General features: G+C 44.4%; 1 protein-coding gene across 2 annotated transcripts in view; it reads right to left on the reverse strand.

The window, feature by feature from the left end:
- TCF7L2 (transcription factor 7 like 2) overlaps positions 1 to 12,740 on the reverse strand; it is a 110,449-nt gene extending 97,709 nt beyond the window's left edge. For both annotated transcript variants that reach the window (XM_021398097.1, XM_021398098.1), the window contains exon 1: positions 12,612 to 12,740. In XM_021398097.1, the coding sequence (XP_021253772.1) occupies positions 12,612 to 12,704 (93 nt within the window). In that variant the 5' untranslated portion in view covers positions 12,705 to 12,740. The remainder of the gene's footprint in view (positions 1 to 12,611) is intronic.

Here is a 13,149-nt window from a genome sequence, read left to right on the forward strand (position 1 = left end):
TGTTTTCCAGGAACGAACTAAAAACTAAACAAAATTTAAGAAACGCGAAGCTCAGCTGGAACAGCAGACAAGTATGTGGAGAACAGCGTGACCTTTCCTTATCATCCACTGACGTGCTTAATCGCTTCCAAACAAAAATGCTATTTTCTGCCGCTGCTTCTCTCTGCAAGCACCTCCAGAGCCTGCCTGGCTGGTAAACAGTTAATCTCCCAATATCCCCTGCTGCCTGCGAAAAATCACGGAAACAATTGAGACATTGTCCAGTGAACAAGACTCCCAGGGACTGACATTTTTGTTTATGTCCCAGTTCTCAGCCTGTCAATTTTCACTACGAACGCTAAAAGCCCAACTCGCACCAATACAGTCTGCCCTCGACTGAAAAGGCTCCACTTCATTTATTTTATTAAAGCTATGCTGTGCTTATGATTCAGAGCTCTCCCCACCCGAGGACCTGTGGGTCCCATCCCCCTGTCTTCCCTGCTGCCCTGCAGTAGCCACTTCCTAACTCCAAGGAGACTTTGCGGGGCCTTTTTTCAGAGGGATCACTGGGAAAATAATGGCACACGCTCAATACCAGTGTGGGTATTTTGCTGGGTAAGGAAATGTGTTACTGATTCAATTTCTTTACTGTAGTCCCTTAAAATAGCCTTTGGTTATTAACCGGAGAAGGGCAGAGGGGAAGGGAGTTGGATACTAACCCAGAGTGGCAGGAACTTCAAAAAAGAAAGAAGAAAAAAAACAACAACAAAAAAAAAAACCCACACACCCACTCCTGGTACCCAGCAGCAAAATAGAAAATACGTGTAATGGAGTAAAACAAACATCTTGGAGCAAAGCAGCATTTTCTCTGTTGCTCCCTGGCTGCGTTTCCTGTCTGCGTTTTCATAATGATGGGAGTCAGGCCCAAAATACATCCCTCTCCTTCACCCTGCCGCTCTCCCCCCCGTTCCCAGCACTTTTTTTCGTTACGCTCTTGCTACTTTATCTCCATGAAAAGCACACACAGCGGTCACCAGCGTTTCCTGTTTGCCGAGCGTGCTTTAACTATATCACACCCTGCGCTGCTGCGCTGGAATGCACAGCATATGGCATTGTGAAAGGGTTTACTGTCGAATAATGGCAGCAATGCAGTCCTGCTGGTTTATATCAAACCCTGTCACTCTCTTCACGGAGGTCTCTCTCTTGCTCTCCGAGAGGCGAGGTAAAACACACACACCACGCTCCTTCAAGTCTCACTTAGGCTCTCAGCAGAGGCTGGGCAAGACGTGCAAACTCAAGGCATGATTGCAACTTATAAAGTTGTGACTTGCAGCCACTCGTGCCTTGCTTCCACTCCCAGAATGCTCGCAGGATGCTTTCACCCCTCCCCAGGTGTGCAAGGGGCCGTTACCAAGTGTTTAGCTCCTGGCTGCAGCTGTTCCTGCGCGGGCCGCAGAGCGTGGCGTGCCCGAGCCCTGCACAGTGGCAGGGCTGCAAGCCCGAGCGGCCGCCTCAACCACAGCCCGGAGAGCAGCTGAGTCTCTCTCTGCTTCCAGAAATCAGCACTGGTAGATATGTTTATGAAAACATCCACTCAAAAGCCAAACTCCCGCCACTGCCTTTCACTTCGGGTCAAAGTTTCAGAACTGCATTTTCGTTAAATTGCTCAAAGGTTTATTTCTGTTTGTTTTGTGATGTTGGTCTTTTCTTTTTAAGCAAGTTTAAAAGAAAAGGACTATCAAATAAATAAATAAAGCGCTGCTTCCAACTGCAGTCAGGTTTAGCTAAGACACTCACAGAGGTTATACTTCAAAGTGCTTTTTGTGCAGATCTTGAAATGCCTTCCCATGCCCGGATGCATTTGTCCAGCAGACGCTGAAATAAGTAGCAATACTTTTAAAGCCCATTGAAATGCATCCATCCACCCTCCCTTAATAAAAGGAGTCCTTACTTAACAGGCATTTATTATTGCTGAACCAGGGTTGAAAGTTCAGTGTCCTTATAGACCAAAATTATCAAGATTTCTGAGTTTGCAGCCCACGTTTAAGTCCTAATGAGCCATTGTACCATGCTCACTGCTATTAACTCTTTGATGTCAGGAATTTGTGTTGCTCTTTTAAGTGTCTCTTAACTGCTTTTTCCAAGGGAAAAAGCACAGAGCTCACCTGCAGTATAGCTTGTTAACTGTATGTTTTTACCTTTACTTCCCTCCAGCAAAATATGCAAAGACAGCTACAGCATTAACCCCGCATGCCAAAGGCAGGATGGCCCAGCAGCTGCAGCTGTGAACTTGGGAGTCTGGGGACCCGCATGTCACCCCCAGCTGTGTATACTTGTGGCATGCAGAACATGTTGCCATTCTGGGGAAGGGACATGAGGATGTGGTGCCCCCTCATCACACTGCTGCCTCACCTTTCACCACACAGCCTCTGCTAAGGACCTGAGCTCTCTGGGGCAGGGGTAACCAGCTGCTTTCTGCAAGCAGCTTGTTTATAAAATCCACTTAAACACAGGTAGCGATAAAGTGGTAATGGAACTATTTTAAAATTGCACCTAATTCTCTGACTTGCTAATTCTGCTCTCACAGGAGGCATCACTAATAGTTTTGGAAGCACTTGGGAAGAGGAGAGGGAACCCAGGCCCTGAGCAAGACAGCCAGCTGCCAGCAAACAGGTAGCTCATGTTTAAATGCATGAGGCATGAGCCCAGCTCAGCACCCAGGTGAGGAGTAGCCAAGTTGGCTGAAAAGCCAACAGGGTGCCAGGTGTGTGTCTGTTCTCCTCTCCCATCAGTGCCGGGGTGTCATTCTCTCACCATTTACTAGTCCCACAGATGCCCCAATGCTGCAATCTGAGGTGTCCCAAGGGCCACCTACGCAGTATGCGGTCTAACAGTCTGTGTACTAAGTGAGCGGTCGCTCCCTGGACATGCTCTGGACATGACAAGCAGAACAAGTTCCTGCAGGGTGAGCTTCACCCAGAGCTTCCAGCAGCTCTGGAGCAGGAACTGCCCAGGCACACGCTCTGCTCAAAACAGATGTGGATAACCTCACTTTCAACTGTCAAGTGGGATCTGCTGCCCCACATTTACCCCTCAGGCAGCAACTGTGGAGCAACTGGCAGGTCTCAGATCCAAACCAAAGCTTATCCCGGAGTAACCTGTCCTGGTCATCAGAGTCCTTAATGAGGAGCAAGTTACTTCATGTCCAGTGAACTACTTCCTTCCAAAGAGTTCAGCATGCCCGAAAAGCATGGGGATGGGGAGTCAACGTGCAGCAGCTATAGTGTTAGCAATTCAAATTCTTGCTTGCTTCATTTTTATTAACCACATAGACATGCCCAACATGCAGCAACAGAAGTTCTGCTGCCAGGGAAAAGCTCTATGCAATGCAGCCATGCGGGGTTTTCTAATGGTACTGCTTCCACACAACTTCTTGGCGTGAAAAGTGTTCACAGCAGGACACGTAAACTAAGAAAGTCTTGAGACTTTCACTCGGCTTTCCTCCCTCACCTGACACCATTTCCATATTATAGAGCAGTCATAGCCTCATAGCACACAAAACTGACATCACTCTGCTCTACAGATGGCCAGCAGTGCGAACTTCTGTCGTTTTGCCTCTCCTCTCGCAGACACTGTCCTCTCAGTCAAGGCAGGAGACCACAGAGCTTTTGTGCATTTTCCAAAGGGCAGGTGAGTAACAAGAGACCAAAACCCTCCTTCATACTCACAACATGCAGCCTTAGCTCTGGGAAGAAGTGTATCACAAGGACAAGCTCCAAAAAAGAAGAGCTCAGGATGTGCTATGCTGTCCCTCACCACCACCTTTTCTCAGTACTTGCTAGATGGGGACTGGCTGAATCCATGGTCATCTCTTGGGAAGAGAGTTTTATTATGTACAAATGCTCAGTTTCAGTGCTCCAACTCAGAAAAGTGTCACTGTACAAGAAAATACTTTGAGCAAACCCTTAAATGTTGTCCTGAACATGGATGGATGTGTAATGATTTCTTGAATCAACGCCTAAAAAGTGAAAAGGAAGGGGAAGGGGAAGCTGGTTTCCACAGTAATAGTAGTTGAGAAGTCTTTGAATCTTGCCAACAGGAAAAATGCATGTTAGAGAGCTGCTCAGCTCTCCTAGGAAACTAGCGCAGACCGACATCTTCCTGCTGGCCAGTACAGCAAGGCCCAGAGACACAATCAAGTCCTTAATGTGCACCAAGAGCAAGGTCGATGGTTAGGATTTGGTTATTTCTTAGTTCCATAACAGAGGCAAGTCAGAAGGCACCCTGCCTCTCATATGCACATACACACATCTGGATGCATGTCCAGGCTATTCCATGCCAGACTACTACACATCATCTATATATCTCTCCTACACAAGGGAGCCTGACTGCAGAGCTACCACGTGCTGGTGTACAGGAAGGGCTGGTTCGGCTGCCCCAGACTTCCCAATTCTGAGAGAGGAAAAATAAGGTGCATCTGACATAAGCATTCATGGGCATGCAGGATCTTCCTAGAACACAGAGCACCAAAAGAGACTGTCCTGTAAGATCTGATACATGTTCTGATTTTAGGTCTAAATTTGAAAAATTATCTCTGGGTATCTTTGTTAGTTTGTTGTTTTGTTTTTGTGGGTTTTTTTTTTTTCCTGTCAGGCCACATTCAGGGTTGGGTTTTTTTTGCATGTTTATAAAAATGCAGATATGGAAGCCATGAGTGTCTCCAAATGACCTTCAGAAAGTTACTTCACATCTTTCTAGCTGCTCTGGTAAAATGGACGCATAAGCAGTGCTTCCTTGACTCAGGGGATTTTGCTCATGATCTGCTGGCTGGTTTTGCTCACCAGTCTGTCAAGTACAAGAACAGCTTCAATGCAAGCTCCCCTGGAACCAGAGCGCTGGCTCCAGCCAGCCATGGTTTCAAAAGCAAAGTCTGATGGACAAAAATTTCTAGCTTAGCTTTGTGAAATTAGGCACTGAACCCTGTTTGGGGGAGAGATTAGGTTGTTTTATGAGGATATCACTTCTAGTTATGTGCAACAACTCTAACTCTCCAAAGGCTCTCCAAGATGGATCTGACACCTCCCAGTAGCTCTGCATAGGACAGAGAATGCAGCCTTCCTTCTCTTTGCTAAGCAGCTCTGGGTCCTTCTGCAGGAGAAAACACAGCTGTGCACAGTCTATCAAGTGAAATATCTGATGCATAATCCAATCCCAACCCTCCCATCCCACTGAGAGGAGAAACAACCCTGGGTTTGAGCAACTTGGCAAACAAATAGTCCAGGGCCCAGCAATGCCAGCTTCCTTCCTCTCTTTTTAATGAGAAGTATGCGTTGTTTTCTTTATTACAGCACCTGGACACAGTACACAGATCTTGTTTAGACAGAAAATAGGAGGTTTCTGCTCAAGTGGGTTTGTCTGTATGGGGAAGTTTTTGTTCAAGGGCTTGAGTGTGAATTAAAAAAAACACAGAACAACTATTTCGAATTATCTCTCCGTGTGGACACTCTCATTCAGCAGTAAGAGGTCCTTTGTGCTGTTTAGCTTAATCCGCTTTGGAAACGGATTAAGCTAAACCGCACAAAGAAACTCTTAGTTCTGAATGAGAGTGGGCCGCATAGAGAGATAATGAGGAATAGCTTTTTGGAGACAGCTGCTTCCATCCAGTATTTGGGCTTTTCCACTGGCCCAAAGTTACCTTGAGAATGAAGCAATTCAGGCAAAAACGATGTCACAGCACCCGTCAGGCCTCCTGCTCATCATGAGATTGTTGCTCGTGCTCCAGTCAGCAGGGACTCTGGCTCCTGACCCTCTATTTAGGTTATTTAGTCCCTGCTATCCTCAGCTCCCAGCCACAATCCAGTTATGGGTGGCCTTTGCGGGGAGATGGAGCTGGGGCCTAGAGCCCCACCAGCCTCAGCACACATCCTCATTGATGCAACCAGCACAGCCAGGCTGCTGTGGCCCTCACATAGGCCCTGGGCTCAGCCTACTGCAGTTCCCTACCTCCTACCAGCACAGCAGCCCCACTGTGGGATGCCAGGTGCCTCATTTTAGGCCCACGCAAGTCCCTGTAGGTTAATCTAATGTCCATGCTCTGGCAGAATGCACCCTGCCATGTGGCTGAATTCATTTCAGGTGACGGCCCAGGCTCCTCTGTGCTAAAACTCTCTCCTAGAGCCTTCCAAATGTAGAGTTTCTACCTCAAAATGTTGCTCTCTTCAGCTCTGCTGTACCCCGAAATATCTGGCCAGAAAGAGCTACAGGGTTTAGGAACTCATATTTGCATCATGCCCACGGAATAACAGGTATTTTTCAAGCAGGAGATGCAAGAGTGTAGCCTGCAATAGATGCCCTTCCAGCCAAGCTGAAGACAGCATCGCTGCGTTTTACTTAAGACTTCTGATGAGCAAGTGCTCACATATCTCCACCCATCAGCCAGAGCCCTGCAAACACCCCACACCAGGTTCTCCAAGCCCAGCCACACAACCCACAAGAAATGGACGCTCTGCAGCACATGCCAACACACATACCCTGCTGCCTTCTCTAAGAGCAATGCTGAGGGTTGCCAGCTCCTAGGATTTTACAGCCATTCCAGCACTACTTGCTATTTTTCCATAAAGCACGGTAGCCTTGAAGTCAAGTGTTTAGGGAAGAACCTCAGCCTGCACTTACAGCACACAGCAAGCCCCTGAACTGCTGCAGAGAAAAGTTTGAGAATGTGAGTGGAGTATACCCTGCAGGCTCAGAAACCAGAGTACAAATAAAGAGAATACAAAATGTATTATTTAAGAAACAGAAAACAAACAAACACAAAAAAAAAAAAAGAAGAAGAAAACACACCAAAAAAAAAAATGTCCACCAGTCCTCATGATCCTCTGAGGCCTGACTCATGATACTAGAACAATTGGGGTTGGCAGTACTATATGTTTTACAGCATTTATTCACAGCTGAAATATCCCAATGTCCAAACACTTCAGAATTCCCAGAGCTGCTCACAGAGCTCTTGACTACAAGTAAGCGTGACAATTTGTCCCAGATGCTGATCCAGCCCCAAGGTGTCTTCTGAAGGTACTTCAGCACTGACTGATGTTTGCAGAAGCACTAAATCCCTGCTCACTTCACAGTAAGAGGTACAAATCTGCATGTTTCCAGAGTCTTGGCATTAAAGCAGAGAGATTGCTTTAGTATCCAAATACCACTAATAGAGAATGGATATTATGACACAGAGTAAAGGCAATGCCATAAAGCAGTCCCCAGAAGTCTGAATTCCTGTACAAGTTTATCAAATTACTCAATGACTTTTTAGGAGCCCACATTTCTTCTCTGTTCTGCTCCAACCAAGCACTGGGTTTCCCATTCATACTTAGTGGGTACTGAATATAATGCATGCTTTATAGGAACCCATCCAAAATAATTTTATTGGGCTGCTGGTAGATGAATTCTATACTTAGCCCTAAATGTTTGGGTTTGAACACATTTTAAAACACAATCCTTCCCAACAAAAAAATCAAAAGGCATTAGTAGTGAAAGATTTACCCACAAAATTCTCAGCGAGTTTAATTTGTTCTGTGGCTGAATTCCATGCAGCTCTGAAAATCCGGAGCAAGATGTTTGCACATTTTTGGGCATGCATTAATGAAACATCTCGTTTACTTTGCAACTGCCAGAGTAATTAGCCAAATAAAGTATAGAGCATTTAAAAAGCAGAGTCACTAAAGAAGCTTTCCAATTAAGTCTGCATGAGTATTTCTGCAGCATGAGTCTCCAGGACCTGCGTATTGGGTCCAAGCACTAAGGCGTGACCAACCTGCCATCAGGGGCTGCTAGGCTGCCACTACAACGTAAACGCCCTCTTGACATGGAGCACTGACACACACTACTCCCACCCCCACACCTCCACATTCCTGCAGCTCTCAACACAAGCCGCCTGCTCAGGAGATTGCTCTGCTGATCTCCACAGAGGAGGGTGTCCCATCATGGGTACATGTGGTCTGACATCCGAGAACATCTCAAGAGGTTACCGCAAATGAAGAACAGCCTCTCTACAACAAAATATTAAAGACAAACAAAGCAAGAGCTTTAAAAAGCGCTCTCTTGGGGCACCATGAGTGGAAGTTGCAAGATTATGCATCCTGGCTCTACACATAGAGGCCTGCACACGTGCTTGGATGCACCCCGCTTCTGGCCTGGAGCATTTGACGGGACAGTAGGTGAACTCTAAAATTTCAATAAACCTCGTGATTTCACAGGTATTTCTCTTTTCTTCCCTAAACGCATAAGTGCAAACCACATGAGATTGCAAGAAATTAGGAGGAAAGGAGAGCAGACTCGGCAGCTTCAACTGTAAACGCTCTGGGAAACAACTCCTGATCCCCCCAAAATGCCCAGCAGCCACAGACATGCTCTCCACATGTGTCGAAGACATTGAGAACAGAGAGTACATTTTTGAGATGGTTTTGCCTTAAGTTTTGCTTGTCATATTATGTTTTGAAAACACATTTTCACCTCCTTAAGCAAAAAAAAAAAAATAGATATACTACAGCACAGTGATTCTTTGTTCTTGGGGATTCAGTCTACTTTATGGCTGTGTTCATTATATATTAGAACACCCAGGCCAAACAGTACAAGAAGTCCTCCCCCAAGGTAACATTTACATTTACTTCAAAAGGCCTCCCTGCAGAAGAAAATGCAGGAATTTTTTAAACCTTTAACTGATTTGTAAGAAATATACTGTACCAAACCACCACCATTTTGGGTTCAGACTGTTTTTGCCTGCTACAAAGAAAGCTAAAAGCAAGTCTTTGTGCAGCCAAGACAGCAGGAAGCAGGACCCAGGGAACAGCCTTCACCCATCCTCCTGCCCAAACCAGGGTACAGCTCAGTCAGAATATTTACTTTGCAGAGAACAGGGAATAACAACATGCCCTTCTAGAACTATAAGGAGAAAAACGTAGATAAAAATGGTTCTGAAGGATCTTGCTTTCTGTAGAGGGCAGATTTTGGAGACACTAATATGGATACACCTCATTTTCACCTGCCCATCCGCACCATACCCCAAAGTTTTCGGGTGAGAATCCCACTGCTGGGGCACCCAGCCTGCACCCTTATCATCGCGCTGCCTCAAGTGAGAGGAGCAGGTTAGGTCCATGTTGAACATGCGATTTCAGGGCAACTAACTTAACTTGTTTAGAGGAACGTGCAAGCCACCCAACTGAGGTCTATTTTACACCCCAAAACTTATTTTTCCCAAAAAATCAGAGGTCAGGAAAAAAAAGGGAAGAAAATAGCCATAAAACCCTTTCAAAGTCACAGCCTCATCATTGTACTATCCGCAGGCTGAATTCAAAATTTTGACCTAGTAAGCTTAATAGTGTACTATTAAAACAATTTTTTCCCCGGTTTTCTTTCACCTTTGGACACAGATAAGCAGCATGACTGTGCCAAAGCAAGACGCAAGAGTCTTACAAGATGAGTGAAGCACCTAGATGCAAATAAATGCATTGGTCTTAAATGGAGCCTCATGCTGTACCTTCCTCAAGACATGCTGAACATAATTTCAGTTTAATATTCTGTTACTCATTATGGGCCTTGGAGACTCTCTCAAGCACCATGAAAAGCAGTATTAACCCAGCCCTAAGCACTGGGGGCAATCCAGCCAAATTATTCATGCTGGTCTTTTGCTTCCATTTTTGCAGTCTTAATGTTCTTAACCAAATCTGAAAGGAGCAGGGCTGACAAATAGTATAGACTTTACTTAAGACATTATAGACAGCCATGTTCTGCAGACCTGAGTTGTTAAGCTAAAAACTCATGCTGTAGCCAAGGGGAGTTTCATCGAAGCTGGGTGTAAAGGCTGAAACCCTGACAAGGAGCCCGTGTTAATCAGAGCCAAGCACTGAAAAGCAAGAATGTTAAATAAAAAAAAAGAAAGGAAAAGGGAAAAAGAAAAAAAAAAGAAAGGAAAAAAAAAATCACACGTTTTCCTTCCTCTTCCCTCTCTTTGTAATGCAGCTATAAAGATTAGCCTCCATCCTGATTTCAGAGATATGGTAAAGATAAGAAATGATTTGCAGGTGTTAGCATTTTCCTGTAGATCTTCGGGGCAGCTCAACTGATCTCAGGAAGAAAAACTGGCTTGGGTAAACTTGGTGGGCAGATAAGACGTAGCAGCGTGGGTGAAAAGCCCATTTCTCTCCCTATAGGTTACGCTTTACAGCCATGCAGAAATAGAAGCATGTCCATTAAGTACCCCTTATTGTTCCATGCGGGCATTCTCAGATACGCAGAAGGAGGTGCAGAGCCTGGTGCAAGAGTGGCCACATCCCAGGTGCTGTGGGCACACGTGGCAGTGATGAGCAGGGACACCAGAGAAACCTGACACGTCCCTGGCCAACTGGCATCCACTGCTTCTTCATCTGCTCTCCATCGCTGCTGCTTCCCCAAATGCCATTACCCAATCCATTCTAACTTTTTTTTTTTTAAAAAAAAGAGAGGGAAAAAAAAAAAACACAATTTTACTCCACAGAATGGATATGACCTGGGGTGGATGCCAGGAAAAAGGGTGGAAAAAAAAAGAAGCCGCCTTTACTTATTTATTTTTACAGAACAAGGCAAAGCAGCTTGCTGTTAGAAATAAACATGAAACCTTGCAAAACCTGCACTCCCCACACCTCAAAACCTACTGCTCCCCCACCCTGCTCCCCCGCCTCCTCCTCTCTCCTCCAACATTGTAAGTAGCACAAAAGATCACATTACAAATGCCAGCTGTGGCTCTTTTGGAAGGTGGCCTCCATCTCGGAGGTAGTATATGTTCCTCACGGCCTAAGTGGTTGCTATGGTAAATATGCTTTTTATTGAATAGCAGAGTGAAACAGCTTTTAAAGAGACCCATAAGAACCCCATAAATGGTCAAAATACACAGCAGAACAACCTCAGCCTTCCTGGAAAAAGGTTTTTCTTTATTTTCCAAAATGATCCTGATTTTTGTTCCGGCAGCCCCCTTTTTTATGCACATGTGCTGTCAACTCATCTTCATCTCACCTATAGCCAGTGGAGGGGCCAGGGGAGCTGGCAGTGGTGATGCTGTGAGCAGGGACCCAACCAGGCCCAGCATCACAAGCTGCTTTCATTTTTAAAAGCAAGCTTGAGGGACAGCAGGCTCTCAGTGCTGGAAGGTGCAGATGATGCCCAGCTCTGCTACCCAAACTCAATCTGCCCTCGGGCTGCAGGCAGCTGGGAAAACTTCCCACTGCCTCGTAAATCCTCCTGCAAGCCCATGCCACCAGCAAGCCTGAGCTGTGAACCCAGTTCCAGTGCCCAGGGGATCTGGCTCTTGGGCACAGCATTTAGAAAAATACTAAAAGAAGGAAGTTATTTCGGTGCATTTCTTGTCAGGGAGAAGATGATGACAGGTTTTGATGGCTGACCCTTTCCAAATAAGCAGGCAAACATCTCTTCTCCCAACCTCTTCCTTCAGTGACAGCCCAAGTGCACAGGAAGGAAAAACAAAGTCATTCTGAAAAATTGAAGCAATTGGTGTTTCAACTAAGCAAGTACTGGACTATACTCATCACTGTGCAATATGGGGCTGTCCATTCTGCCATCTATTTTAGAAGCTATGAACTCTAGAAGACGTGGAACCTTTTTTCTTTTTTCAATAAAAAAAGCTAAGGCACTCATAGAAAAGAGCTGACACTTCTCAAGTTAGAAACAACAATGAAATAAGAAACTCTTCAAAAACTTTTACTACAATTTAAAATTTCTAACAGAACATATACAGGTAAGATCTATCAACTATATCCACCTTAGACTTCATAACAGAAGAGAAAGAACAAGCATTCTTTCTTGGGATTAACCTTGTCATCCATTCATCATAAAAGTTTTTAAAAAACACAAAATCTAACGATAAAGTATTACAGAAGAAATATTGTAATCCACTACATGCCATTTTTCCAGAGGTATATTCCTCAGATGAACCCTCAGAGCTAAACAGCTCCTTAACAATAGATTGCGCTGAAACTGGCCGTAGATGAGGACAGGAAATGCATACTGCCCCTCTTACACAGAACCATATAAAGAGATTCTTTTTGAACCATTTGTGGATGCTGTTTCAGGAAATAAAATAAAATCCCAATCCTTTCCTCATGCAAATTTGTATTGAATATTTCAAATTCTACATTGTCTTTGGAACAGAAGCAAGAAAATTTAACCAAGAAATTAATGAGATAAAAGACTAGAATAAGGAAGCACTTTTGTTCTTTTTTGGGGGGTATGCTTTCCAAAACCATCTCTTCACCCATTTCAGTTCAACATAAACATGTGTAAAGCAACTGGATCACACTTCATTGCCACTAAACCACTCTGTAGCACGTAATCTTAAAGAATTTTCAACTCTATCCTCTCCTAATAAGCACAGAGCTAAGTATCATAAACAATACTTTCATGAACAGCCCAACAACAAAATATATATTCCCTCCTTTTACCGTGGGCTTCTTAAAAGTTTCTGTTTCTTTTCAAGTATTTATCTTTCCATTTGTGTAAAAGAAAACTGATGACAATCAATGCGATTAAGGTCAAATGCCTTTAAGAAAAAAATAGAAAACAAATAAAGAACATCTTCTGTGTTTACTTACAACAATGTGTGCTGGAGATGGAGACCTAGCATCCTTGAGGGCTTGTCTACTCTGAAGGCTCCCTGCCTGAACATCAAGCAGTGGCCATTTCATCTGCAGATACTGGATGGAGGAAACAAAAATGGGAAAAGAAAAATGAGTTCAGAAAAGAAAGGCAAAAAAAAAAGAAGAAGAAAAGATAGCAAATCTTAGGTAACATGAGCAAAAAGATATAAATTAAAACGTATGCAAGGAACTGAAACAAAAATTAAGACGACTTTGCATGTTTGTGGAGATAAAAAACGATCTAACAATCCCATACCACCACATTGCAGTTCAGGAATAAGAAAATAGAGTAGACTGCAGAGACATCACATTAATTTTATTAATCGTAGCAAATCTAGAAAAGCCACCCAGAAGCAAAATACCAAAACCACAGAGAAGGTGGTACAAGGAGGGGGAAGGTAGATAATCAGTCTCAGGAGACAGCAAACACCTATCAGTAGCTAAGAATATGATCTCAGTATTTAAAGGATCATCCGTTGGCCTTCTTTCAATA

This window comes from Numida meleagris, chromosome 5 (assembly GCF_002078875.1).
Source record: "Numida meleagris isolate 19003 breed g44 Domestic line chromosome 5, NumMel1.0, whole genome shotgun sequence".
In the NCBI taxonomy this organism is placed as follows: domain Eukaryota; kingdom Metazoa; phylum Chordata; class Aves; order Galliformes; family Numididae; genus Numida; species Numida meleagris.